The 27,218-nt window shown below is 37.6% G+C and overlaps 3 protein-coding genes across 4 annotated transcripts; 1 reads left to right on the top strand and 2 right to left on the bottom strand.

Moving 5' to 3' along the window:
- Positions 1–2,512: 2,512 nt before the first annotated feature.
- On the top strand, positions 2,513–7,263 carry LOC106180397 (uncharacterized). 2 transcript variants are annotated; one of them, XM_087009733.1, is made up of 6 exons: positions 2,513–2,927; positions 3,165–3,250; positions 3,750–4,000; positions 5,100–5,229; positions 5,410–5,505; positions 6,113–7,263. In XM_087009733.1, exons 2-6 carry the CDS (start codon positions 3,178–3,180, stop codon positions 6,313–6,315), a joined length of 753 nt encoding a protein of 250 aa, XP_086865859.1. In that variant the 5' UTR covers positions 2,513–2,927; positions 3,165–3,177; the 3' UTR covers positions 6,316–7,263. The 2 variants fall into 2 exon arrangements, with proteins under 2 accessions (XP_086865859.1, XP_086865858.1); XM_087009732.1 differs by having other exon boundaries at positions 2,537–2,927; positions 3,162–3,250.
- A 1,555-nt stretch (positions 7,264–8,818) lies between these two features.
- LOC147762802 (guanylate-binding protein 3-like) lies at positions 8,819–14,576 on the bottom strand. The gene is made up of 7 exons (XM_087007752.1): positions 14,235–14,576; positions 13,343–13,796; positions 12,782–13,065; positions 12,163–12,450; positions 11,557–11,974; positions 10,998–11,126; positions 8,819–9,787 (listed from the first exon to the last, which is right to left on the bottom strand). The coding sequence occupies exons 1-7, from the start codon at positions 14,574–14,576 to the stop codon at positions 9,279–9,281; spliced, it is 2,424 nt and encodes an 807-aa protein (XP_086863878.1). The 3' UTR covers positions 8,819–9,278.
- Positions 14,577–17,181: 2,605 nt separating this feature from the next.
- LOC106166866 (guanylate-binding protein 1) lies at positions 17,182–26,677 on the bottom strand. The gene is made up of 8 exons (XM_087009016.1): positions 26,392–26,677; positions 22,381–22,516; positions 20,328–20,755; positions 19,730–20,160; positions 19,135–19,418; positions 18,611–18,895; positions 18,067–18,487; positions 17,182–17,736 (listed from the first exon to the last, which is right to left on the bottom strand). Exons 2-8 carry the CDS (start codon positions 22,399–22,401, stop codon positions 17,645–17,647), a joined length of 1,962 nt encoding a protein of 653 aa, XP_086865142.1. The 5' UTR covers positions 22,402–22,516; positions 26,392–26,677; the 3' UTR covers positions 17,182–17,644.
- Positions 26,678–27,218: the final 541 nt, after the last annotated feature.

The following is a 27,218-nucleotide window of genomic DNA, read 5'->3' as shown; positions in this document are numbered from 1 at the left end:
CCACACTTAGTAGGCCTACCTTTTTTTCACATTATAACGAGACGAAAAGTCAAACGATCTGTTATTGTTTATCTCTGCTGAGTATTTAGTTATTTTTGTAGTTTTTCCACATATACATGTACGATCCTGAAATTCACGGTACTGATATGGACGATAACTTACAAGACTATAAGAGGGCGTTTGGAGTTTTTTTACAAACATGCTCTTCATATCTCTATATATCATTAGACAAAGTTGTACAGCCACAAGGATAAGATACAGGTCCAGGCGGAAAACCCCCGGGAGCATAAAGAAGGGAATGGACTACCGATGATATTACTTTCATATTATATGTTTTGTGTCCTTCAGTGCTTTTAATTAACGAAATTGTACTGTTGACGATATAAAGATATTTATCCACATGTATACACGTGTGCAAGTGTGTGTGTATGTGTGTGTGTACTTGTGTATGTGTTTGACACTATATTTTTATATAGAATGTGTTTAATATAGAATGTATATGATACATAATTGCATATACATGTATATGATATATTTGCATTATGTATTGTTCTCTTTTAAATTTTTTTTTGCTACGAGATTGAAAAAAAACATGTGCCATTGTTAACCTCTGATTAAAACTATTTTTTTATTTGGATATGCTTTGCCTCGCCACAGAATATATACATGCCGTTTACATTATTCACTATGGTGGTGATAGAAACTTCATGAAGGTGATCTTGACTGCGCATGCCCTGCATGTTCGTTATGCCGATGTCAAGGTATTTTGTCATTTTTCATTGTCTCAACATGTTTTCGAGATCAAAATATAGAAAACGTACTCCTGACATACAGTTTTGTCAGTTATCATTTTGTTGTTTTCAAATATATTTATTAAATGAAGGATTAAAAAAAAAACAACACTGAAGATTGTACACTTGCCATGTCATAAAATTTATTTTTATTCTTTAAGCACATATATTACGATGGAAGGAAACATTTAATACACATGTGTAACTTGGTATCAAAATATATTAGTTTTCACAGTCCTTATTTGCAAATTACCTCTAAAACTTTCTAAAATGCGTTGAGGGATGTAATGTTATTCTAAATAAAATGTTTAAGCATGCCATCTTTTAATATGGAAATTATGGAAATTAAAATGCACAATATTTATCAGTCTTTAGTGTCTGCATATATATATATATATATATATATATATATATATATATATATATATATATATATATATATATATATATATATATATGTCTGATAATGAGAGGAATAAAAAAATCATAAATATAATTATTATTAAAATTACCATGATCATTATTCAGAGACTAAAATCCGAAAATATTGAAAAGATTTCTCAATGTACGTGTAGAAGAAAGGAAACATCCTCTGTACAATCTATATAATAGTTTGCTTTTCCTATCTCGTCAATCCTACACTTCTTGGACGTTTTGCCTTGCCCCCCCCCCCCCCCCCCCCCCCCCACCACCACCACCACGGACTTGAAACGTGCCTGCATGTTTCCTCTTTTTTCCATTCCGATTTAGCTGCATTGACGTTCTCTTTCATTATTTTTGGTAGCCAGCACGTCGTTCAGGAATCAATTGCTTGAAAATCATCGATTTTATACTAAAAAAGGATACAGATTTCGTCATAGATATTAATCCTCCGACAACAATCATCTACGTACATGTATATTTGGACCCTGGGGGTGGAGGGGAGACGTCTGATATCAAAACTGCAGCAGACGATCGCTATGAGAGATACCAAGTGGCGCCATCTGCAGGCATTATCAAGAGGCTTTAGACGTGACAGGCGAAGGGCTGAATATTACTGACAATGGCAAAGATCTGAATTGGAGACTTCTTATGTTGTTTCTCCAGAAAGAACTGAATCAAAACAAGGTTTCTATTTGGGACATAGAAAACAGCGGAGACAGCAAATAAATAAAAAAGTGAATAATAATTTTCAGCTGTGTAAACAGAATTATATTTAGGTCAATATTGGCTTAGCCTATATCACATTGCATGGCACTTTTGTGGCTTAGTATTCCTTTTCAGCGTACGATAGCAATCATTTCATTGCTTTTACCTTTGTAGGTCCTGTGTACGTAGCGTTAAATGCCGAGATGTTGTACTGTATGTGCGTTGTAACGTCATTTGAACGACATTTATTTTTTTTTATTCATCTGCGTGGCTATATTGTGGTTTATAATCAATATTTTTTCTCTTCTCCTTAACATGTTATAACTCCTGCAAAATGCCTGCTATTTTATTAAATAAGATATCTTTCAGAAAATGAAACTGGTTTCACTTATGTAAAGATCCTCGATAGATTTTCAAGTGTTCGACCGAAGTTCATGAAATCGATAAGTCCTTTTTATGTCTTTGTTGTAGCTAAAACTAAAAATCAATACTTGCAGCTCTGAACTAAGACGCACATTGCAGTTCTCTGCTAGTTTTTCATAAAGCGTAGTATGTAAATACAAACGCTTCTTTAATATTTAAATATACATTATGTCAGCCTCCATACACTTTTTGTCTTGTTTCAGGCAAAGCAGAGGCCAGGGCAGCTATCAATAGAAAACTTGGGCGACCTGTGACTTTAGAGTTATTCAGTAGAGTTATTCAGACACCGCCGGCATTATTCGTTTGAACGTTGTGCTGCTCCGTGATCAGCATTTAAAGTCATTCATGCAGGCATGGATTATGGCCTTTAGTGAGGTTAACTTTACCTCCCCTCCCCTCTTTCGACGTTAACTTATTGTTTTCTTGCCCTCGTTTATGGGCTGTTCTTCTGTAACTAGGGTCTTTACAAAGTGTCGTTAGGGAAAACATTGTTGACGGTAGTTTCACCTCACGGCCATCTTAACACTAAAAAAGAAACTGTTCGATATTTTATAGACAACAACAACCAGAATTGCGGAAGAAACGGTGAGTTTTGAAGTAGTTAGCCAACTGATGCCTTGTTATATTCTAGAAAATGTGTTGTGCAATTTCAGTTCAAATTACTGTACTAGTGTACTGATATTTTAAGGTAGCGACTTATCTCCATGTAGATAAGATGTTTCCTGACTTCAAGAGGTCGCTTGTAAACATGGCCCCATTTATATATCTCACTTCACCCAGGGTGGTGTATTTTTTTTAAACATTAAATTCGTTTTTTAGCAGGGCACTAACAATCATGTATAAACCATGGAGATTGTGGTTTCTTCAACTTCTATTGATCATCTTTGTGCGCAGCTCGGAGGCAGGCAGTAAGTATTACATGTATATTGCGGAGTGGGATTCGGGGCACGAAGATAGATTCAGGCCCCTTACTTTCCCACAAGATCAGTTTGTATACATTTTTAGAAACGTTTTCTGGGCTCCATATTTCGAAATGTCCCTGTGTTCCAATTTCGAAGGTATTTCTGCCAAACAATGAAACAATGTGGTGAAGGAGGGCATTAATCCTGAACACCCTGGATCCCTGTCCTCTGATCACAGGGGTTTATACAATCTGCTATAAGACTGGAGAATTTCTACTCACTTCTGGAGCCCCGCTGTTTTTATTTTTCTATTATATTCACCAACTGACAGTTTCGGCAACACTTCCAAAATACAAAAAATCTCTCGCCATTTTCTATTTATACGAATGACAGCAGCTTTACGAAACTTTACGAAAAAAAAAAAAAAAAAAAAAAAAAAACAGTGCATAAGAGATAATCTTTGGAGTCGATCTTACAAAGATGATTGTCTTTCTTTCTAATTTAGCATACTACCGGTACCTGGATAACTACTATTCTCACTGCAGTGATCAAGAGACCGTCTACTCTTCTGACATCTATTACTTGGATCCAACGTATTATTCCTATTATACCTATGCACCGAGCTCCTGCTACATGAGGTTTTACTCCTCTTCCTCCTCCTATGTCCTGAGTGCATATGTATACAGTGTCAGCATGTCGAGTTGTACACCGTACGTGACAATACGTGATGGATATTCCTCATCATCTTCAGTACTGGTAAGAAACAAAACGTAAATGCATGTATTCGGTTTGCTTGTATAGAAACAACCTAAACAGGCTGTTTTTGAACAGCATGATGATAGCTTTCTGGCTTAAGAATATCATTAATGAGTCTACAATGAGTCCTTTGTGAGTGCCAAAACGTACATCTTAAAGCGTACACGTTGGCTCATAAGTTGTAGTATATATAATAATGATAAATGAAATGCACGCTAGTTCGTGAGGTCACATACGGGTAACTCAGGGCACTTGATACATGTACATGTACGTCATAATACTACCCAGATATTAAGGCATATGGCGTGGTTTTGAACGTAAGTTATCTTGGGAAAATTCATATACAGAAAGACAGTGGACAGTAAACTCGCACTTTTAAGAAAAAAAGCTATCTAAAACGTGTCGCCAGATTAACCTTGTATATACCAAAAACGGAGGGACAAAACAATTCCTCTTTTAATCTTATCAATAACTGGCTCTCCATTTACAGATACTAGGAAAGTTACATTGGTATACAAGTCTCTAAATGGCCAACCACCTTTTTACATGAGTTATTTATTTTATAATGAAATATCTACTGTATCAAAGAGAAAGACCAGATCTTCAACCAAAGAGCAGTTTAATTTGTGAGATGACAAATACAGAGGCATTTTATTCACTGCAGGTCTATACTTATTACAGGGATTAGAAATTTTAAATCATTAAAAAGTTTTGAATTAGTTCTTTTTATTTTTATCGGAAATGAGGATTGTTGTCGTTATTGGTTTAATCTTTATTTATGTTTTATTTTCATTTTAATAGTCTTATTTATATATTAGTTTTATTCAGATGTTATTTTGAAAGTCTTAACACACTTTTTAATTTTTTTATTAACTGAGTAAATGTTTCATAACGTACTTTTACTTACCGCATGAGGGCCACGGGGAAGATAAAATTTTAATTTAATAAATTTTAATAAAGAAAGAAAGAAAGAAATGGAAAATCATTTTTTCGTGCGAAAAAGAGCGATATCCACACAGTCTCTCGTAATCGGTCTTTTGTCAGAGTTTTAAGAAAATATACAAATATCATAACTATTCATGCTTCAACTTCATTTCAGCGAACTGTCAGATGTACGAGCACCTCATCTGGCACGTACTATTCCACTGGACGTTATCTGTATGTGTACTACTATAGAGGTTATGCCACAGGACACGACTTCAGAATTAAAATCCAAAGGGCTCTGACAGGTGCGTCTTCCCCCTTGTCCTCTCTCTCTCAGTTTGTGTGTATAATTTGTAATCTGTAGCTAGCATATACATACCGGTACAGTTTTTGCAGCAGGTAAAAGAAAGCCAAAATTAGAAAGAAACAGGCGACGCTAATTTAGAAAAATATGTAATTACCATTTCTCTTCGGACTTTTTTCAGGGTACACTTGCTATTCATGCACTAGCTGCAGCAGCACTGGCGGTAGCACGACACAATGCTCCTATGGATGTTCCAAGACTGTAACAACTTACAGTGGTAAGTTTAAGGGTCCCAATATGGTGATTTAACTGTGTTAAATATTTTTTCTCTCATATATCTTGACTACGTTGATACCATGGGCGTCCGCAGAAAATTTTCCAGGGGGGGGGGGGGGGGGGTCAAAGTCATTGAAGGGGGAGATAATGATTGGCTGGGTTCCCGCAATTAACTTGCCCGCCAAAACTTCGGGGGGGGGGGGGGGGGGGGGGGGGGCAAGTGACCCCACTAACCCCCTCCCCCCTGCGGACGCCCATGGTTGATAATGATTTCTCATTTCAGTGTTGAATGGACGTTAATGCCAAAAAGTGATTTAAGATTCTAAAACAAAATCGTGTAAGATTTCAACTTTAAAATTGTCAATTGCGTGGAAATTGGAGTGTCAGTCAATTTACAAGCTTTTGTGATATTTTCTCTTGGTTAAAATTCTTTGGTCAAACTCCATACAGTCACTTCTTTTATTTTTTACCCCCCCCCCCCCCCCCCCCCCCCCAGTCATAGGTTCTGGTCTTACTTTTTGGTAAAGGATATAAGCCTAGGCGATTTTTGTACGTACATGTTTTGATTTCAAGATACAATTAACGTCCGTTTGTTGCTCATGTTACAGGTTATCAGGTGATCAACAAGGGGTGCATGTCCAGCAGCAGTGTTTCGACTGGTTGCGTTAAATCAAACTATTTACTCGAGTACGAGTATTGCTACTGCAGGTCGTCCTATTGCAACGCTGCCCAGGTTACCAGATCCGGTATGCTCCGTCCTCTCGGCATCGCGGGGCTGATAATCAGTTTGTTTCAGTATATGCACGTGTAAATGGATTTTTTTTCGATAGGAAAGAGAAAGATTTTAAAGGGACTGTGTATTTTCACTTAATAATCATTGCCAATTTGTTTGGACGAACTTACATGTATATACAGGTATCGGTATATTGCATGACATTCTGTACTTAGTGTTTATTATTACTAGAAGATATATCATTGTATCGGGTATGGTTTTATCTCTAATGAATGGCTTTATTTTATGTCGTTTTACCACATGTATGATGCATAATATTTGAAGGGAAGAATGAACTTCACGTACTGTATAGGTGATTATACATATTGTGTGAGTGCTTGTGTCCATTTAGATGCATTAGTTTCTTTTTACAAATCCAATATTTATACGACTATATGTCAAAAACCAGACTTATATAGCCAAAGTGTTAAGGAAATGGAAGGTCTCCTACAAGTAGGGGAATTCCGGGATCACAAAAAGAACAGAATAAAACCCAAGGTTTTCTATTTTCATACATTTATGGTGTGCTGTGTCATATCTAAGTGGTTTGAATTCATTCAAATTGTACTGTTAGTTGTACATTGTTAGTTGTGCATATTTACCAAACTTGTTTTTTCTTTGCATTTTTGATTTATAGATTTTAATTTGGCTGTCATTTGTTCTTTGGTTTACGTAGCAATTATATGATATCAAAATCACATACGTGTATTTATTAACTAATATTTTGTACCCTGTTTTGGCTTTGTACTGGGAGTTCTATTTAGGTGTCATTGCTTATCTCTAATTCAAAACTATTTTGTGCTTTATTTTGATATTTTAAGATCGCAGTATAGTATAACATACAGTATATTATTTGTATTATTTACTTTATAATGAAGAGAGATAGTGTGCTGCTTTTTCCTGATCCAATGCCAAGGTATCATGTTATTCATCATTTTGTCTAAACAAGTTTTCAAGATCAAAATAAATGGGAGTTTACTTATGACATATAGTTTTGTCGTTCATTATTTTGATGCAGGTTCAAATCATATCAGTTTAATGACGAATTTTAGGTACACAGCACATTTTCCGCTTGTGAAATAATTCGTATCCTCTTTAACAATATTAAGTTATATTACGATGGAAGGAAATCTTAGATATACAGGGGTGGACCCGTAATTATTTGAATGGGGGTTCCGCGGGTGTGAAGCCCACATTCTCCCCCCCCCCCCCCCCTTTGACGTGGGGTTCGGGGCCCGCTGAAGAGGATTTACAATCGCAATATGTATGTCCTTGCAGAAACAGCTATCGTGGCCATCTAGATCACCAGATATAGAAAATCTTCGGTATCAATTACTTGCTGACTGATACCTGGAATGCTATTCCAGACAAAAATCAAGAAACCTGTCAGATGGAATGCCTTGCCGCTTGATAGCCCTGGTAGCAGCGACATGAGCCCAGACGTGCAGAACGCCATTGCTGCAACGAAACACTAGTATCCCTAACGAAACCATCAGTAGACCAACGATTGGTGCCACTTCACCCAATCAGAGCTATCTCGTTACACATCAATCATGTGGGAATGCCCGATGTTTAATCAGAATTATAACAGCGGAGTAAGAGCATCAAGCTTTGTTGCGTATGTTGAGATTGCCATAGGTGTCAACTGTGGTCAGGTCAAAATCAGTGATTATTACCCCGGCAACACGGGCACAGAGATACAATGAATAGTGAAAAAAAAACTCAATTTAATTCCTTTCTTAAATTTCGTGCCAAAGAATAAAGTATCATTATTAAAATGTGTCAGAATTTTAGGTATTCGTAAATAGTTTACCTACTGGTGTTGGAATAAAGATGTCTTAAGCCCGATATTTGCACCTTCTTTTATATGCTGTTTTTAGTAACCAGGGTATTTTTGTCCTTTTAAAGTTTTTCTCACAGTTTTTCTGTATGCCCATGTCTTCAGAAATTAATGTCATGCAGCATTCTCTCAAAACAAGTTCTAAAGACCAAAATAAATGGAAATTTACTCCTTGTTCCCTAGCATTTGGAAACTGTCTTCAAGTCATATTAATTGAATGAATTCCAGGACTTTAAGAACACAACACTGTAAATTGTGACACTTGTCATACCGTGAAATAATTTACTTCAAACTGAATATACACATATTAATACGCAGACCACAAAGACAGTAAAGGGACCCCTCTTCAACAGTATAGTGAAATATAATATATATATATATATATATATATATATATATAAATATATATATATATATATATATATATATATATAAAATATAAAATATACAATGAAATAAGAAATTAATACACATTTGCACCTATGTACTGCAATCAACTGGTCTACACAGTATTTTTTTTTGCGTATTTTCTCAGATGTGTTGAAGAATGTTATGGAATTCTAAATAAAGTATTTAAGCACGTTTTATAAAAGCATAATACTTATCAGTCTGGGGTGTCTATATATGTAAATAATAATAATAATAATAATAATAATAATAATAATAATAATATATTATTAATAATAATAATTATAATAATAATAATTATAATAATAATAATAATTATTATTATTATTATTATTATTATTGTTCATAGTCTAAAATCCAAATATTTTCAACAGATATAACAACGTAAATGCATCTCTGCAATACACCTATCTCCCTTGGAATGAAAGACGAACTATCACACGTACAGTTTAAGACTTCGAGTGACAATTTTTGCAAAAAGAACGCGAGAACTAGCTTAAGCACATTTCATTCGGTACAGGCAGAGAATTTTTGTCAAGCTTTAATGCAGCGCACTGTGGTCAACTGGATCACAGCTATGGCCACGTAATCAATATGTTTGTTTTTTCAATCCTGTTCCTGTCTTTCAAATGCGAATTGTACCATGTGGATTAAAGGTGGTCCATGGCAAAGCCATCAATATACATTACCGTTTGCTTAATCCTCGTCTTACAATTCTTGAAAATTACTTTTGCTTGTTTTTCTTTTCATGTATTCAGTCCAACTCTTCTTGGGCGTTTTGACTTGGTTTCCCCGCGGACTTGAAACGTGCCTCTATCATCTTCCTTTTCTCTTCTAATTTGGCTGCATTGCCGCTCTCCTCCATTCTTTGTTTGTTCCCTTGTCCAGAGTAGTTTCTTCTGAATCCCTCAGGTGTCACTCTCAAACGTATCTGGTCAATTGGAGAGACACGGATTCGTAGATTAGGCGTGTCTTGGGGAAATCCAGCTCGACCAAATAGAAATTTGGCTTTAGGAAGTTGTCTATCGTTTCCAACAGCCCCTTGGGGTTGATCACCCATAGGACCAGCGGTAGTGCCTTTTTTGTTCTCATCGTCGCGCGCATTTTTGGAGGAGGTCAACGACCCAAACGGAGGACGGGCACCCGGTGGAGAATGGTCTTTCGAATTACCGGTAGTGCTCATCCTGTTTCGCACATTTTCAAACTGTCCAGCCGCTGAATGCTCAGATGCCGTTTTACTTGCGGGGGTAACTTGTTGGTTAGGGCCCCTTTACACTGGACGGCGTCCTTTCTGCGTCCCTTCTGCGTTCAAAAATGTGGTCAGGACGCTCAACGATCGCCAAAGCAATTAAATCGTGTCTCAGTGTAAAGGCGTCTGCGTCCCTTGTGCGTCCTTTGAACGACCGAATCTTGATTTTACCTGTAAAACTGCGAGCAACCTGCCTGCCTCCACTGTACGTCCCCTGTGCAAACCAAGGCGTCCATTGCGATGTTAGAGCGACCATAAAGCATTCTTGCTGTGTTCTCTGTACCTTCATCGGCGATCAGTGGCGTCTATTCTACGATCATTTTGCATCCTGTTTGACCGATGAGCGTTGTTTGGGCGTCCTCTATATTCTAACTCATATTTTTTCATCGGTTCTAACCAGATTATCCAATAAAGAACATTTCCAGCACACAAAACAAATAAATGGGAATAAACGCTTAAAACTATAGTGATGCAAGGTCTGCATGGACTGATAATCAGCCAGATGCTCATTGTTATCCTTATAAGAAGGATGGATAGGCGCCGAAAACGAAAAAGTGTGACTGACACAGCATAGATTATTTGAATCCGTTTTCAAAAGACGCATTCTGTAAAAGGTTCTGGCAATTAATACATCTTGTAAAAAGGCAAAATATTCGTTTTAATAATAACCTTAAAAAAAGGATCATTTCATGAATTTTAGGGGAAAAAACAATCGGAGGCTGATATGAGACCACTGTTGCCCTTAGAATTCCTGTCTGGTGAAAAATACCTCAGCACGGCCCCGTTTGAGAGTGAAAAAAAAATGTTCTACGTGCCGAACACTGGACGATCTTTGCGTTTTCATTCTGCAACCAAAGCGATGCTTGTGCCTCCTTTCTACGACCGCGGCGATGCTTGTGCGTCCTCTCTGCGACCGCGGCGATGCTTGTGCGTCCTCTCTGCGACCGCGGCGGTGCTTGTGCGTCCTCTCTGCGACCGCGGCGATGCTTGTGCGTCCTTTCTGCGTCCATTGAGCGACCATCCTCCATCGCGTTCTCTCTGCGATTGTTTTGAACATGCTCAAAACTTCGCGGCGTCCGTGGCGTCCTCGGCGATGCTTGAACGTTCTTTGTGCGACCTTGGCGATCACTGTGCGTTCTTTGAGCGTCCGACGGCGTCCTGGCCAGTTTCATGGTCGCACAAAGGACGCAGAAAGGACGCCGTCCAGTGTAAAGGGGGTTTTAGTTGCTTCGCTGTCTGGCACAGTTCCACTTGCAGAACTCTTGTTTCTTGCGAGCGAGGTTATCGTATCCCACGCTGCAAAAAGGGTTTCTGGGTTTTCTTTCATCCAAGTCAAGATGCGAGACCCAGTCCCTGAAATCAACGTATAAAACGAACATAAGATTACTGCATGATTTTAAACTATTTTCTACAATAATTACCTTCAAGCTATTCAACTTCATTTCGCGAATCACCTTAAAGTGATCATGCATTGCCAGCTTGTTTTCCGTCCAATTTGAAACAAGGAAGACGATTACTTCACATCGAATATAATTCTTATGTGAAACAGTTCATATTCAGAGCTAAGGGCAGTAGTATTGTCACCATACAGGCCCGTAGCCAGCAAATTCAAAAGGGGGGTTCTTTTTCTTAAAAAGCGGACCTTTTACAATGAAACTTATGTATACCTAGAATTTTTACCAAAAATGGGCCTTTTCTTGACAAAAGGGGCAGTTCTTTCGAACCCCCCGCACCCCCCTGGCTACGGGCCTGCCATACCCGGAGAGAAATGGCAAACACTCACCATCGGCTTCATTAGGTTGTTGGGAAATCTCAGCCAACTGTGACTGTCTCTTTTCCATAGTGGTCTTCAAGGTTGAGATCGTTTCCTCCATGTTCTCTTTGGTCCTGTTGTGCTCTTCCTTCACATCCTTTATGGACTTTTCTAAAAGCTGGGCTTGGGTCTTCAGTTCAGACTTCAGAAGCTCCTCGTGCTCTGCTTGCCTCTTTGCAAGTAAAGCTTTGTAACCGGCCTCGGTTTCTTGCAGCTTCTTCTCAAACTCGCCTTTCAGCATAGTCATATTGATCTGCATGCTGTTCTCAACATCGAGTATTTGTTGTTTCAACATCTCTGCTTCGCGGCACTTTGCGGCGGCATCAGCAGCTTGTCTTTTGGCTTCTTCTTCTACTTCAGCCTTTTCCCTGTCCATTTTAGTCATTGCCTAAATAAATAATATATATTGTTTCTTACTTCTTGTTTCTTATCTTTGTATTTCGCTAAGTAATTTTGAGGTCTTAAACTACCTGGTTTATTATGATTTCTAAACTTGTGGGCAATATTAGTTTATTCTTCTTTCCACTCTTCAAAGAAGTAAGAATCTCTACTAAGAGAGAGGGTGTCTAATTTTACCTTATCTCCAGCTAAAATGGCCTCTTCTTGATCTTGTTTTTCGGCAAGAAATTTAGCCAACAGCTCCTCCGCTGCTGGACCCTTTCCTTCAGATTTTTCGAACTTCATCACAATGGTATCTATCTCTCCCCTATATTTTTCATAGCCGCCGGGGACGCTGAAGGCTGCCTCATCTAGCTTTGGCTTCAGTGACTCCTGTACAAGGGCTTTTAAAAGGAGGTCGCACTTTTGGACAGATGCCTGCCAATTATTTTCTGTGTAGATCCGGTAGCAGTTGTCAAGTGCAGCCTACAATTATTAAGCAGCAGAAGCATGAAACGCATTTCAACAGGTAATGGCGGGAAAGTTTTTATTGAATGCATGTGTTTCTTGGGTTAACAAGGGAACGAAAGGATCGAAGGAGACAGTTATTACAGATTTCTCACCGTCATCTATCTCTTCTCATGACACGGAAAACGAGGACGACTTTTTACAAGAGAATCAATTAATATAGGTTAAGTAACATCTCAATGTATCGGTTCAAATGTCTGAAAAGATATTGAAGAAAGAGTCTGGGAATGAAGAAAGAGTCTTGGAATTGAAGAAAGAGTCTGGGAATGTCCATTCCATTGGACCTCACCTGCATTTTCTGCGAATATTGGCCGTGAGAGTCGAGCATGGCATTTGCATGGTACAGCTTCACAGCGGAGTCAAAGGCTGATTTATGTTTCTCAGAGAGAACCCCGATGTCAACCGGCAGAGCTTTGCCCAAGGCGTTGTCCATCTCTTCCATATATGCAGCCGAGGCCAGGTCAATCGCCCGTTCACATTCGTTCCTTCCCATCACTGTCACTGCGCTCTGGACACATGGCACTGCCCCGTCATTGATGGCGTCTACATAGGACTTGGCTAACTGAAGTAATCCTATGGAAAGAAGTTTATATGCATTGTGGAATTGAAGTGGGTCAATTCAAATAGATAGCTGGAAGCCAGTGCCAAAAAGCTAACGATTTTAACCATGAATTTAAACCATTAAACCGTTGGATTTTTTGTCTCATAAATGCAACGTTGTTGTATTATTATTTTCACAATTTGTTGCATTGACCTATTAAAAATTTATTTATGTTTTATAAAACTAATTTAGCAATTTTGCAAATGACTTTGCATATTTCTACACATTAACAATAATAAAAACACTTACTTCTGCCGCTTATAATGCATCCACCAACGTTCATCTGCATCTTCTGCTCCAAAATCCAGTTTTTGAAGTCTTCTGACTGCTGGACAAACTGGGGCTTTAGGTCTTCAGTATTCAGGGTGTCCAAGGTCTGTAACTTGGAATCCTCTTCAACAGGTCTGCATAGCGTAAAGCACTTCCTGCCGCTGAAAAACGAACCGATGCATTCTCTGGGAAAATTATAGTCGCGAACAGCTCGACTTTTTCCTGGCTTGAGCTGCAGCGCCCTCTCGAGATATTCATCTTCTGTGCAAGGTTTACCATCAAGCTGAAGTTCTAGTGCGAAGTCACGGACTACCCAAACAAAGAAGGGGAAAGAACCGTCGAAGTTTTCACCGGTTTCCTCGTCGGCTGTGTTCTGAAGCTTGATGTGCTCCGTCAGTGATGTAATGAAACCACCAAGTTGAGGAAAATGGATCTAAGACATTTTTCAATTTTATAATATATATACAAGTACGTGAGACGTTGGTTGAGTATTCTTACAAGCAACTAAGTATTTAAAACTAATACATATGATAAAGTTATGGGAAATTTTTCAATTTTTTAATAATTGTGCAAAGTTTTTTTTTGAAAAGTTTCAAAATTTCTAAACAAGTTTTGTCTATCATTACAAATTGAAACTTAATTAAACTGAATTAAAATAAACAACTCTGTAATTGAACTGTAGAGCATTATTCCTAACCATTTAAGGTTCAGAATTATTACGTTGTATACCAGAAGTTATTTCTTTGTGAGTTATCCGCAGATAAAAAAATCACGAATAAAGAAAATTATGTAAAGGATACTGAAGGCTTCTGATGGCGTCTTCACTTATTGTACCCATACTATTATACACCAAGCAACTTGACAAAAGCACGGCTAACGCAAATATCTGGTTGTCATGGTTTTCGTCGCCCTTTTCGGGGTCAGACAATCCTTCCGTGTCCAAGAGCACCAAGCCTCGGTTTGAATCTCCTGGGTGTGGCCGGTACCATAACCAGATTCCCTTGGTTTTGGACTGGATCGTGGACCCTAAGGCAAAGCCATTGCTCTCGCCGAACAGTAAGTTCATCAAGTAGGACTTTCCCGTACGATACTTTCCTGTAACACTGATTACGCTTACAGGGATATCGATGTTTTGCAGAGCTGTTATTGCATCTTTGCTGACCTCAAGCTTCCCATTTTCAGACGTCCCGATAAAAAGTACTGGTTTATCCATAAACCCGGGTTCCTAATAAAGAATTTAAAGTCATAAACTCTTGAATCAAAGTATGAACATCCCTAAGCTTGCTGACATAATGAGTGTAGTTTTTTCATTTATACATGCTGCACATGTATAGCTGAACATACATCTATGTATGTCGGAATCAGATGTACACACACTGGACAATAGAAGTGCCACCCCTACTGAACCAATACTATGAAGGAGATAAATGACTGTGGAATGATATGCTCCTGGTATCATTTTATTAACATCAAATTTCACAAAAAATCACAAAATGAGAACAAAATTAACATTTTACCAAAATATGCAGTTTCATGTCTAAAATTAGTACTTAGTGGCATAGCCACGTGACATAATAATAGGTGCCAGTCTACGAGGCAAGGATTCATATAATTGTCTGATGCGTTCAGGGCTTATGCTGGCCCAAATATGAAACACTGAATATAATAGGGTTTCTCTGCTGGTTGGACGGGCATTTGTCAAAAGTTTTGACATATCATTCCACACATTTGCTATTATTTTTGCATCCGGACACTGGGCAGGCCACATCACCCTGCGAATGTCCTGTTGATCAAACCAATCATCAACTGCTCTGGGCCTGTGACAAGGAGCATTGTCATCGTGGTGAACAAATGGATAATTCCTGTTACCCATAATGTTAGTAATAGATGGTAGCAAGCCTGACTCAAAAACATCGATATATTTCTAGTGATTCATGTTTCCATCAACCACTATCAATTCGCCCACCCTATGGATGCTGATGCAGCCCCACACCATGATGAATATGCTGCTCCTGGTTCGCAAATTCAGTGGATGTGGTTCAAATGCTTTACCAGCAGTTCGCCAGCATCGCACCCGTCTGTCATCAGAGGTCAGACCAAAGCGACACTCATCAGAAAAAATATATAGGACCAATTGTCATGGACTGTCCAGTTTCAGATCCTGTTGACCCTAGTTCACTCTACTTTGCCAATTTTGTAACGATATAAGAGGGTTCAGTCTTGCTACCCTGCTGTACAATCCAGGAGCATGTAACCGACACCTAGCAATTTTCACAGATCCATTCTTATGTGTGAAATTGTTCCACTGTGTTGTCAACTGACAAGCAGTGTCGAACTGTGGCAACCTGGACATCAAAATCACTCGTCGGTCATCACGGCCAGTAGTTTTTCTTGGACGACACATCAGAGCCATACCGAGACCAGACCCTCTGCACGGTTCTGACTGAACAATTCAATTGTATCGCTATTCTAAAATTGCTTATATTCCACTTCTTCAGGTTAATAACGTGCACCTATAACCGTTAGATAATTGCCTGTATCTTGCCATATTGGAGGAAGACAGGAATAACATTTGCTGTACATGTGCCAGACCAACAATACAATTCCATGGTATAGCTGCTTTATACTCATTAGTCACATTATAAGTAGACCAGGCATTATTACTACCCAAGATCTGACTACTTTTATTACTCTGAGTTAGGGGGTGACACTTCTATTGTCCAGTGTGTGTATATCCCAGTTTGTTCATTAACTGTGAACCTGTTCCTTATGCCATCGAATAATTTTCTGGAAGCAGTTATCAAAGCCCTGATAAACGTGGCAATTTAAATTATTATAAAGGAAAATGATTAACGTTCTCGGACATTGAAGAAAGTTGGATGCCTGTTAGACGTAAGCACTGGTAAAACATGGCTAGTCACCGCTGGTTCAGAGGGCGTTGCCTTTGATATTGCTGTGCAAAATCACAAGGTAACACAGATCGAGTGCCATGTATACGTTATTCGGTTAGTAAAATAAACACCCTTTTAAACTTTTAATGTCAGCTGCTACTTGCCATTCGGTTATGTGTTAGCAAACGAAATAACACTGTTTAAAAACACATTTATTGCTTTCTCTTTATTAAACCATTAGTGGTCTGAGTTTTACTTTTGAAAGTCATTTTAGCCTTTATTGTATTTATTTTTCATTACTCCATCCTCTTTTACACAAACTTTCAGATGCCCCTGCAAAAAATAATTATGATTATTTATTGAATTTTAGATTTTAAGTTTTTTATTCTCATTTAGTTCTATTCGCATATCCTATATTATATTATCATTATTTTAATTTATAAATTTGTTAATTTTATTCTCACTCCATTTTATGTTTAACTTCAACCTTTTGGTTACCATGTCTTAATAAACGTACTTACTTACTAAAGCAAACAATAAGTTTTTTTCCGACAAGTAACCTGAGTGCGTAAAATATAAACTCAATTTCATGAAAATAAAATCATGACAGGCTTTGCGTTAGTTGGTTATCGTTTGCGTTTGTTTTCATACCCTTTACTTTGCATATAGTGTTGTTTCATATGGTTCATTGCACGTATTTGATATACTAGAAGATTTTTGACTATTCTGTATCACTCTACTAATTTTCTCAAATATAATGCGCGGATGAAAGTGAGGGGAATATTACCGGGCCTACTTTCGTTGTCCCTAAGCAATAATGATATTTACACATATTTTCAGTGCATACGAACATAAGCAACACCAATGAAAAAATAACGGACCTGCTTTGCCTTGACCAAATTATCAATAAAACAAAATAAAACTCTCTTGAATATAACACATCTATTTTCAAAACATATTTCGTTGCATGTACAGTATGAAGTTATTTGTATGACTGTAGCGATGTTGAATACATGTACAATTCAAGCACACAAATGTGCTTAATGCAAATACAATACATTAAATGTAAGTTTACACTTACACGAATATTTAGCGATGTTAAAATACATGTAAGCGGCATTAATAGATTTCCACTTAGAAATAATACTTACGGTTAATTTGAAAGTGAGCTTTAGAGTATTAAGCATTTATTGCTATTTGATTTGTACACACTGAAAGAGAGAGAGAGAGAGACTTCACGACGCAATCTCCATTTTTTAACTAAAAAGTTAAGTTGACATTGGGGAATAACATACAGAAAGTTAACAGTCAATAGAGACTTGTAATATATTGCAAAGTGTTATCTGAATCATCACAAGCAGTTTAATGTATGTTCCGCCTTGTTAGGAATTCAAAAAATTTTCTTTAAGAGGCCTCCTCCAATTCCTTCAAAAAATCCTGACACAACTCCTCCAAGTAATTCGCCTAAAAATCCCCCAATGCCTGCAATATAAAATTAGCATCCGTTTTTACTGCTGTTGCTGGGTCAGTTACGGGAAAGTGTACTTTAGTGATCAAAAAAATTTCTTAAAAATAAAAAGACTTGCTAGCTGTCCGACAACTTCTCCAATAGAACGGACAGTACCTGAAAAACAAAGTTTCGACCAATTGTCTATTATAATAACAAAAATAAAATAAATAATTTGAAAGAACCCATCTGATTCAGTACAGCAAGACACATCTCTTACTATTTTATTCAAGTGAGGTTACTTTACAGTTACACTTGTTCATTATAACAATTAATTAAGCATTAGTGTAAATAGTTATGTTTACCTCCGCCACTTTTAGGTGGGTTTTCCTTGATTTCTTTAATAAGGTTCTCTTGACGCAACATATCTTCTTTCATCTTGGCAACCTGCTGTTGATATTGTTCCTGAAGCTCCCTCTGGTTCTGTCTCATCTCATCCAGCATTTCCTTGTGCTGCTCTGCCTGAGTGTGGAGGCCCTCCTGTAGGAGGCGCTGGTGTTCTTCTTCCTTAGTCCGCATGTCCTCCTCATGGCGCTCCTGAGTGACCCGGATTTTCTCATCAAATTCGGCTTGGACTTTTTGCATCATGGCGAGGTTGCTCTTCTCCTTGTCTACAAGTTGTTGTCGTAGCTGCACCTGTTGCTCTTCCAGGGATTTAGCCCTCAATGCCTCTTGTTGTTGCTTTTCTCTGGCCTCTGCAAGGTCTTTCTCTTTTTGTGACATCGCCTGAGAGTGAAAAGAACTCGGGTTTACTTAAAAGTACCACCAATGCACAAAAATTTCCCCAGTTAGATAATTCATTGAAAAAGACAACGAATTTAACATATTTAGATGTTAATCAATTTCTACCTTATCAGCAGTCAAAATCGCCTTCCCCTCATTTCTCTTGGCTTCATTGAACTGTGCCAGTTCCTCGTCAGCGCATGGACCCTTCCTCTCTGTGTTGGCGTATACCTCTTTTACCTTCTGATAATCTGCTTGGTACTTCCCGTACCCCCCTTTGACTGCATAGTGACCAGCCTGGATATTGCTGGCAATATCGGCATACGCGTTTTGCAGAATAGATTTGCACTTTTTTCTTGAAGCTTCTTTGTTTTTCTGCACAAACTCGTCATAGATAGACAGCAGTTGTTCCTATAAAACACAAGCACATGTTTCTACTCATTCCACTTACATGCAATCTCACCATTTTAGTTTGCAAAAACAGGACACAACAAAGGAGACTCATTTGAACAATTAAGCAGTAGTGTAAATGGTTGTTAACCTCCGCCACTTTTATGTGGGTTTTGCCTGATTTCTTTCATGAGGTTCAACACCCCAAAATATATATTTGACATTGTTTATAGTGTTAACTTTTTACTGAAATAACTTACTTGTAATTTCGTTTGAAAAATCCCCTCAGCGTCAAATACAGCTATACCCTTGTAAACACGGAGGGCTTCCTCATTGGCCTGCTCATGAAGGCTTGATAACTCATGCAGAAAAAGAGGCATGTTCGGTACAGTGGTCTTCTCCATTGTTTTTCTGTAGTGTTTCACGCTCTCCTCCAATGCCCTCTGACACTCCACCTGCATCATGGTCTCCACTGCGGTACCAATACATGGCACAGCACCATCGTTGATGGCTTTCACGTACGTTTCTGCCAAGGCCAGGTACCCTTTTGAAAGGAGAAAAACAGTATGACTAAATCAAAACCAAGTAATTAGGTTATAAGGCATCTGTCGAAGTACTATAGATCTAGACATATATTTATGTAGTTTAGACATTTCATATTGCAATTCGAGAACAGGAATTTAAGATGTTCTTTCACATATAAGGCCTGACTTATCATTTATCATGTATGAAACCTGTAATTTAACAAAGTTAAATGTCATTTAACATTAACACATTTTATCACACGTATACTAAATCAATAACATTAGGCCAACAGCTAGACTCTTTTACCAAAATCATCAACGAGGAACTTACTTCTGCCGTTTATTGTATTCCCCTGTACTGTAAAACCATCCACGCCAGTCCAGACCGCCTCACAAAACCTCTGAGCCTCTCTCAGAAACCCTGGCCTAATATCGCTATCTTTGGCTTGGTCCAAGCGATGGAGCAACGCCTCATCTTCGACTGGTTTCTGGAGAACGAAGCACTTTCTTTGGGGGAAAAACGTCCGGATGCACTCCCTAGGGACGTTGAAGTCAACAACGGCTCTGCTCTTGCCCTTTTTCAGCTGCAAGGCGTGCTCAAGGTATTCGCCAGAGGTGCATGCTCTTCCGTCGATTTCAAGCTGAAGGGCGAAGTCACGTACAACCCATATGAATTGTGGAAAGTACTTGCTGAATGATTCTCCTGTCTCCTCCTTGTTGCCGGCTTGGACTTTAATATGCTCTGTCAATTCTGCCACTAAGCTGATTTTTAAGATATTCAAGGAAAAAACTTTTATTATCATATTTGTTTACACGAATTATACATAAGCCCATAAGCCAGAGGCCAATACATGAGCCCAGTATACACAATCAAGCACGCTTTTTTCTTAGCTGTTTCATATCATTTTTATACATGTATTAAAGGATACTGTAGTTTTCTTATGGCATCGTCATCTATAGTTCCTTGACTGTTGTAGACGAAGCAGTTGCAAAGGAGAACAGCCAAAGTGAAAAGTTGAGTGTCGTAGGTCGAGTCCCCCTTTTCCACGTCATAGAGGCCCTCGGTGTCAATCAGCAACAGGTACCTGTTGCTATCCCTGGGGTGAGGTCTGGCCCAGATCCAGATCCCCTTGGTTTTAGACTGGACCGTGCTGCCCAGGTCGAACCCAGAGTTCTTGCCGTAAAGCCTGTTCATCAGATACGACTTGCCCGTGCGGTATTTGCCGACGATGGCTACTACGGACATTGGTTTGTCTATGTTCAGCAGGCACTTTTTAGCTTCTTCGTTGATGGTAAACTTGCGTCCATCACCACATGCTGTGATCAAGGGCAGAGGTTTGTCCATAACGAAACGTGCCTACAGAACAGAGCGGATGCCGGATCTTTTATTTGCAAGATTTCAACAAATAAAAGACGGGTTGTCAATGGTCTCTTACAGATCATTTATTGGATTGAATCCCCGAAATCCCCAAAACAACGCAGTAATGTGATGTAAACAAGCTTTAAATATATTAGTAATTGCGACGAAGCTCGAATCACCATCTCCTTGTTTGTTCGCCACCGTTTTTACATTTTGCTATTAAAATATTGAATCAACATGTAATGATCGATATACTTCGACGTCAATAGACTTCTAGCATCACTTAAATTCATCACCGACAAAAGGAAGCTAACAGACAAGTATTCGGCTATAGTTTGACTGATTGACGGACAGTAGTTGGTTAATTGTTTCTTTTATTTATGTCGTTTTTATTCTTACATTCATTCGGACATGGACGTGCTGATCTCAAACTAAGGAATAATGGCAATTACAGAAATTTTCTAAACATTTTACTTACTCACCAAATTAATTTTTCAATTAAGTTTGGTTATTTTTAGTTCTCTGTAAAGATTTGCTTTTTGACTCGAAACCAGCTTCCTATAAATAATTTTAAACAAATATTTTCATTTTTTTACATATGAAGCACTGTCTTGTGATCATTTATTAACTTGTTTAGTTGGAATTTAAAGATTAAATACCGTATCTCGTGACCCTAGAGCAGTTGTATTTATTTCTAAAATATCAAAGCAAAATAATTATTCAAAACGATCAATTATGTTGTACGCTTAAACTTTTCCTTTTCTATTCTTTCTTGAGCTGCACCTAAGAAAACTTACGATCTCTATCGTGTGTTACTCTAAGACTGAGCTATATGTGCACTTGTAAACTGTACATCATATATGTGCAAAACGTTTTGCATGGCTAGTGATAAAGGTATAATCATTTTGAAGACAAGCACTGCATGTGCCATGTACCTGTAAACTGTTTATTGTCCTGATGTTAATTAATAATAATTATGTTATCGTTTTATTACGGCCATATTGACTCGACCAAGTGGAGTATAATATGAATTTGTTTTTGTTGATTGTATAAATATAGTGGGTATATAATCTAAGCATGTAAAAACACTCTATACTTTCTGCTCACTTTAAAATAAATGATCCATCTATCTATCTATCTACATTAACATGCATGTTATGTCATAGATTCTTAGTTTTCTAAATCCCAGCAAATAAAGTAACATCCAGTGTAATGTGAAAAAAATGGTAAACAGGTTGTTTATATATCCTACCCATGGTATTTTCACCCCTACCTTACTTATAATATTCAAACAATACACCATAGTAATTCTTGGACCTTATCATACCGTGTACATGGTTTTCTTTTAAAACAGTTTATGCATCCTCAACATAGTTTTCTTTTTAGTGACATGCTAACACTCTGAAAGAGTACCGCGTTTTAAAATATCCAGTGCGTTTTTTTTTCTCTAATAGGTTTACATATGTGTACATTTACTGCATAATAAACCAGTTAAAAGGATAAAAACAGAGAAGAACTTAATATTCCACGGTAGTCAATTCATACTGAGTCGATATCCCACTGCAAGTATAATCATTAAGTGAAATCATGATTGAAATACAGTTATCTGATGGGTTATTTACCTGTGGTTTGCTGTGTGCCATCTTATCTCAGGTGGGTGTGTTCTCTTCTAATCTCGTGAAGCCTCAAAAGTACTTGTTAGTTTCACTTTTGATGAACACTCTACAATGTTATGGCACTTCCCTAGAATAGATGGGCCTGAAAAACGTGCCAAAAAGATATACATGTATCAAAGTTCCCTATACAGTACATGTACCTGTATGTAGTTAAGAACTTAGGTGACCCCTTATTAGACAAAATAAAGAATACGTGACTGTCATAATTGCAGGAAGGCGGGGATTTTCTTTTGTAAAATCTAGCACAATTAACACTTGCAAAAAAAAATGGAAATCCGCATTAGCTATACGTAAAGAGTGGAAATGTTCAGCAGATTTTGACAATAGGGCACGGCCTCAAATACTGTGGTGCAGAGTTACTAAAACTATTAACTACCAGATGTCACCGACTTTGCCTTCAAATGTGACGGGCGAAAAAGACTCTGAATTCATCCCATGCTGACCATATCCGTTGGTAGCTAAACTCTGCACGTTGCATTATATTGTTTTATACATTGTATAGGCACTGTCTATATATAATGCATTTAAAAGGGGCTAGTTATTTAGGCAGACATCATCGGGATTAAAGTAAGAGCTGATTGACCCCTATCAAAAGAGGCAGTCACGTCAAAGTTAAAGCGTGTGAATCAATGGCCGTCTGTGTTTGCCCCTTAAACACACATGGGAAATATGTGGAATGAAAGTATTCTTTCGGAATAAAACTTAATAAAACTTTGAAAGAGCTGACTCATTCCCAACAAATGTATACCCATGCATGGGGCCCCAGCCAGATATCAATACAATTGCAGTCAATAATTGATAGAGGTGCAAGGCGTGATTCATGATAATTCAGTTTTAAAATGACATCGCTTCATCTTTCGTTGGTTGAAATCAATGAGAAAATGAAAGGTGATACATGTAAGATCTTTCTTTTTTATAGGTACGGTAACATGAAACTTAGAACTTTTGTTTAACAACCAAGTATGTTAACTCGGTGGTGTCACATGTATCCTTTTACATAAACGTTTTGTTGTGGAGAGGGAGTACGACCTTACCCATTTTTCTCGCTTCGTAAAAAGGTAGACGAGGACTATAGCAAGGAGTTATAACTCCTTGACTATAGTAAGTTTTTTGTTGGGGGGGGGGGGGTAATGTTTTAACTCTTAAGAGGCACGCAGCCCTTTATAAATTACAAAAAAAACAATATATTTTTGATGTAGGAATCGCATTATCTGTTACTGAAAACATTTAAAAATGTTGAGTTTGTTTAACATGTTTAAGCTATGTCCAAAGTCAGTAGCATAACTATGATTGAGAAAATTCATACAGTCAGAAAATATTCTCTTTTTAGATGATGACTAATGAAGTTATCGATTATTTTTGAGTCATGAAAAAAGCCGCTTGTTTCAAGTCAGGTACACTAGCCAAACGTAAAAATGTAATTTAAACACGTCAAAATGTTCGAACTACCTTACTGCTAAGTTTTTTATTTAAAATTATGAAGTGGTGTTTCTGTTTATCCCCGTAAAAATACGAATTTGTTCCAGGGAAAAAAATTAAAATCATTTCCGCAATTCGATTCAGGAATAAACTCTTCCCATTTCACTTTCCCAGATAAAAAATACTTTTATTTTCACAAAAAAAGAAGTCAGTCAATTTAAGTCGCTTCAATTATCAATTTTTTTGTCACTTGCACTTTGAGGTAATTATTCAGCATCAAAACATCAGAATAAATCGCTTAATTATGCATGGTTCTTTACTCTCATTATGGTTAATTATTTCACTATATTCATTCAAGGTAATAGCAATACCTTATATATCAAGATAATAATAATAATAATTATATCCCTGACGAATGGGTATTATCAATATAGACTAACGTTGCTCCTAATCGTTTCTGTCCATTGTTCAAGCCAGGTGCTTAGTATCCAAAGTTAATAGAATAGTCTTGATAAGGAAAGTTTTTTAGGGTCAGCAAAATATCAGATGAGGACTTATGATGTAAATGATTATTTGGAAATACTCAATGAGTATGGGAAATACCGTAATTGTGTGTCATGAAAACAAGCCGCTAGTTTCACTTTAGAAGAATGTAGTCGGACACCAAAATAACACCATTCATACACGTCATTTGTTCAAGCTTCTCTAGTGACACCTTTGAAGTTGCTAACCAAGTTCAAGACAAAAAATTGCAAAACCAGTTCTGTAAATTTTACAGAAATAAACTAGATAAACAAGAAACAAGGAAGCAATTCCGTCAAGTAAAATTTTATCAAGTCAGCAGAAGATTTTCTTTTGAATTATGAAGTAATTATTATTTAGAAGTACTCAGTGAGCATTGGGAACAACCAAGGCAAATACTTTGTGTTTCATGAGAAGAAAATCAGTTCGGCAAATTTAGTCATTATTTGAGTCATTTAAAATGTAATGTGTATATTGGTTAATTTTAATCAAATAGAAATAAAATTGGGGGGAGGTTTGATGGCGCCCTCTTGGAATTAGAATTTTGACCAGCTGATTTATAGTTTTTAACCGTTCCAAAAAGCACCGTTTGCTCTCCAAAACACCCCAAGAGGGCCGAAGGTCGACTTCGTACCCGAAGCCTCTCATTCTTAAAAAATCGCCCCCCCCCCTTTGGAAAGATCTTGGATCCGCCCTTGAGGTTATTTTAATTTTTTGATGCCGAATAATAATTGGAAGGTTCAAATGACCAACTATTAGACATAAAGATGGAAACGATTTCAATCAAGTAATACAGTCAACAACATATTTTATTTTAAAAACATGACTAATAAAGTGACTAATAAAGTTCTCAATTATTAAGAAATTTTGAGTGACATTTGGAAATACCTTTTGCAAATACCTTGAGTATCTTGAAAAAAGTCTAAAAACATAAGTTTAAAGTAAAAAGTCAAAGCTTTGAAAAATAAGATGTGAGATGTTTTGAACATAAATTCATCATTGTAAGACAGTTTTAACAGTTTTAAAAATGCACCGTACCTCACCAGCTTGAATAAGCCAATTCACCCCGCTGTATGTTCCATGTGTGAACATTATCTCATAACGTGACAGTGTTTATTATTGCTTACTCTAATCTGATAAGGAAATCGATCCTAATGTATAGAAACACCCCGATACTCAATGCTTGCCGTTCAGTGAGAGATCTCCTTATGTTCTAAATAAGTTAGTATCATGATTTGTTTGGTTTTCGTCCCACAGCTTTGAACAATGCCCTCCTAGATACATGTAGGCCTACGTGCAATGCTTTATGAGACGCAAAGCCTTTTTTATCTATGATTAAAATATTTGTAGATAAAACGTTAACGATGCTTGTCATGTCGAATCTCGAGAGGCTACGTGTACAATGGCGGATCAAGCATGTTAAGAGGTACAGAGTTTTTTTTATCTATTTGTGTCCCCTCCCCTTAAAAATTCCTGAATCTTCTATAGACCTACATGTATTGTTTCCTCAAAAGAACACTGATATATGCATCTGTACCAAATCGATTGAAGGAAATACTAACATTCACGTTCCGCTAAGGAAATATAAAAGATATTCATATAAATCTCTGAAATTTCAGAACCAGAAGATCATTTGATCCGGTCTAGTTCTATTTGTACTGTGCCTGTAGGTCTACATGTAAACGGCAGATTTGAAATAAATACGTCATGTAGGCTTTGACCAGGTCGGTTTATACATGTATCTACGTCGAAACAAACAGTGCATTCAAATAGCAAGCATGTGCACTGTAACCAATCCCACCTCCAACAAAATAGGAATATATATTGTTTGCAATTGTGATGTTATAAAAATATATCTAGACTGTCACATACATTTTGTACAACCAAAGGAAAGACAAAGGCGCGAAGACTCTTCTTTATAGTTTCACAAAGCTCAAACATGTAAAACATACACACGCACAAGTGCAACTGTCTTAAAACGCGTAAAACAAATATTTTAGAAATTGAGTAACTTACTGGTTGAAATAAGAACGTCGCTCTGACCGCATTTACATGCACTGAGATCTTTCCCTGCATTCACAACCACGATCTGAGGGTGTTAAAAGCTCATGCGCCCGCTTAAATACCGTAGATGTAAGAAACAGGAAAAATCCCCACTTCTATTTTCACCTTTGGTCTGTGCGGAATTCCCATTGCTACATATAGACACCTGGTTTTTAGCTACTAAAAAACCCGGACGCCATATTGATGTTCAATGTTTACACATCACTACTTTGACCCTGTCATTGTTTGACGACCCATTCACATTTGCCCCAACAGCAACAACAATTTGACTCTTTAGGTCACCTCTCATAATCAATTCGCGCATGGCCTATCTTTATCGGTGGGGAAAATTATGGCAGAGTAATTGCGTGAATCATAGAAATTTTAAGTTTCGGTCCATAAACAGACACAGGGAATTTTTCTTACAACCAGCACTAGGAGTACATACGGTCGGGGCGTTTTCTCTTTGTTTCGTAACATGCATAAAATGCAACAAGATACAATCAATACACGAACTGGCTGTTGAATCCTACAAACAACGAGGTCATTTGTGGGTGATAGAGGCCCAGGCCAGTACATAGGTTGCCTCACTGAGAATACTGCACCATCGTTCGCCGTCGTGGAAGACAGGGCTAGGTAACAGGGTGATAAGGTACGTACGCTGTAGCATGTACGACATTTGTAAAGCTTATGGATGTAGAAAAACAATAATCTACAAAAAAGGATATCACAAATGAAGTTTTTTTCAGCTGTTGTTGTTCCTGTGCACTATTTACTATTGGGTGGGGCACGGGAATTAT

Source organism: Lingula anatina, chromosome 3 (assembly GCF_051362555.1).
Source record: "Lingula anatina isolate TDL-2025a chromosome 3, LinAna3.0, whole genome shotgun sequence".
Lineage (NCBI taxonomy): Eukaryota > Metazoa > Brachiopoda > Lingulata > Lingulida > Lingulidae > Lingula > Lingula anatina.
This window is presented reverse-complemented; position numbering and strand designations above follow the sequence as displayed.

Excerpts from the sequence above, each read along its gene's own strand:
- LOC106180397 (XM_087009733.1), top strand. The coding sequence starts at position 3,178 with ATGTATAAACCATGGAGATTGTGGTTTCTTCAACTTCTATTGATCATC. Across the intron at positions 4,001-5,099 it reads CCTCATCATCTTCAGTACTG|CGAACTGTCAGATGTACGAG; the intron begins GTAAGAAACAAA and ends ACTTCATTTCAG. Across the intron at positions 5,230-5,409 it reads AATCCAAAGGGCTCTGACAG|GGTACACTTGCTATTCATGC; the intron begins GTGCGTCTTCCC and ends GACTTTTTTCAG.
- LOC147762802 (XM_087007752.1), bottom strand. The coding sequence starts at position 14,576 with ATGGATAAACCAGTACTTTTTATCGGGACGTCTGAAAATGGGAAGCTT. Across the intron at positions 13,797-14,234 it reads ACCAGATATTTGCGTTAGCC|ATCCATTTTCCTCAACTTGG; the intron begins GTGCTTTTGTCA and ends AAAATGTCTTAG. Across the intron at positions 12,451-12,781 it reads AATATTCGCAGAAAATGCAG|GCTGCACTTGACAACTGCTA; the intron begins GTGAGGTCCAAT and ends TAATAATTGTAG.
- LOC106166866 (XM_087009016.1), bottom strand. The coding sequence starts at position 22,401 with ATGGCACACAGCAAACCACAG. Across the intron at positions 18,896-19,134 it reads TTTTTCAAACGAAATTACAA|GAACAACTGCTGTCTATCTA; the intron begins GTAAGTTATTTC and ends TGTGTTTTATAG. Across the intron at positions 17,737-18,066 it reads CCCACCTAAAAGTGGCGGAG|GCATTGGGGGATTTTTAGGC; the intron begins GTAAACATAACT and ends TTTATATTGCAG.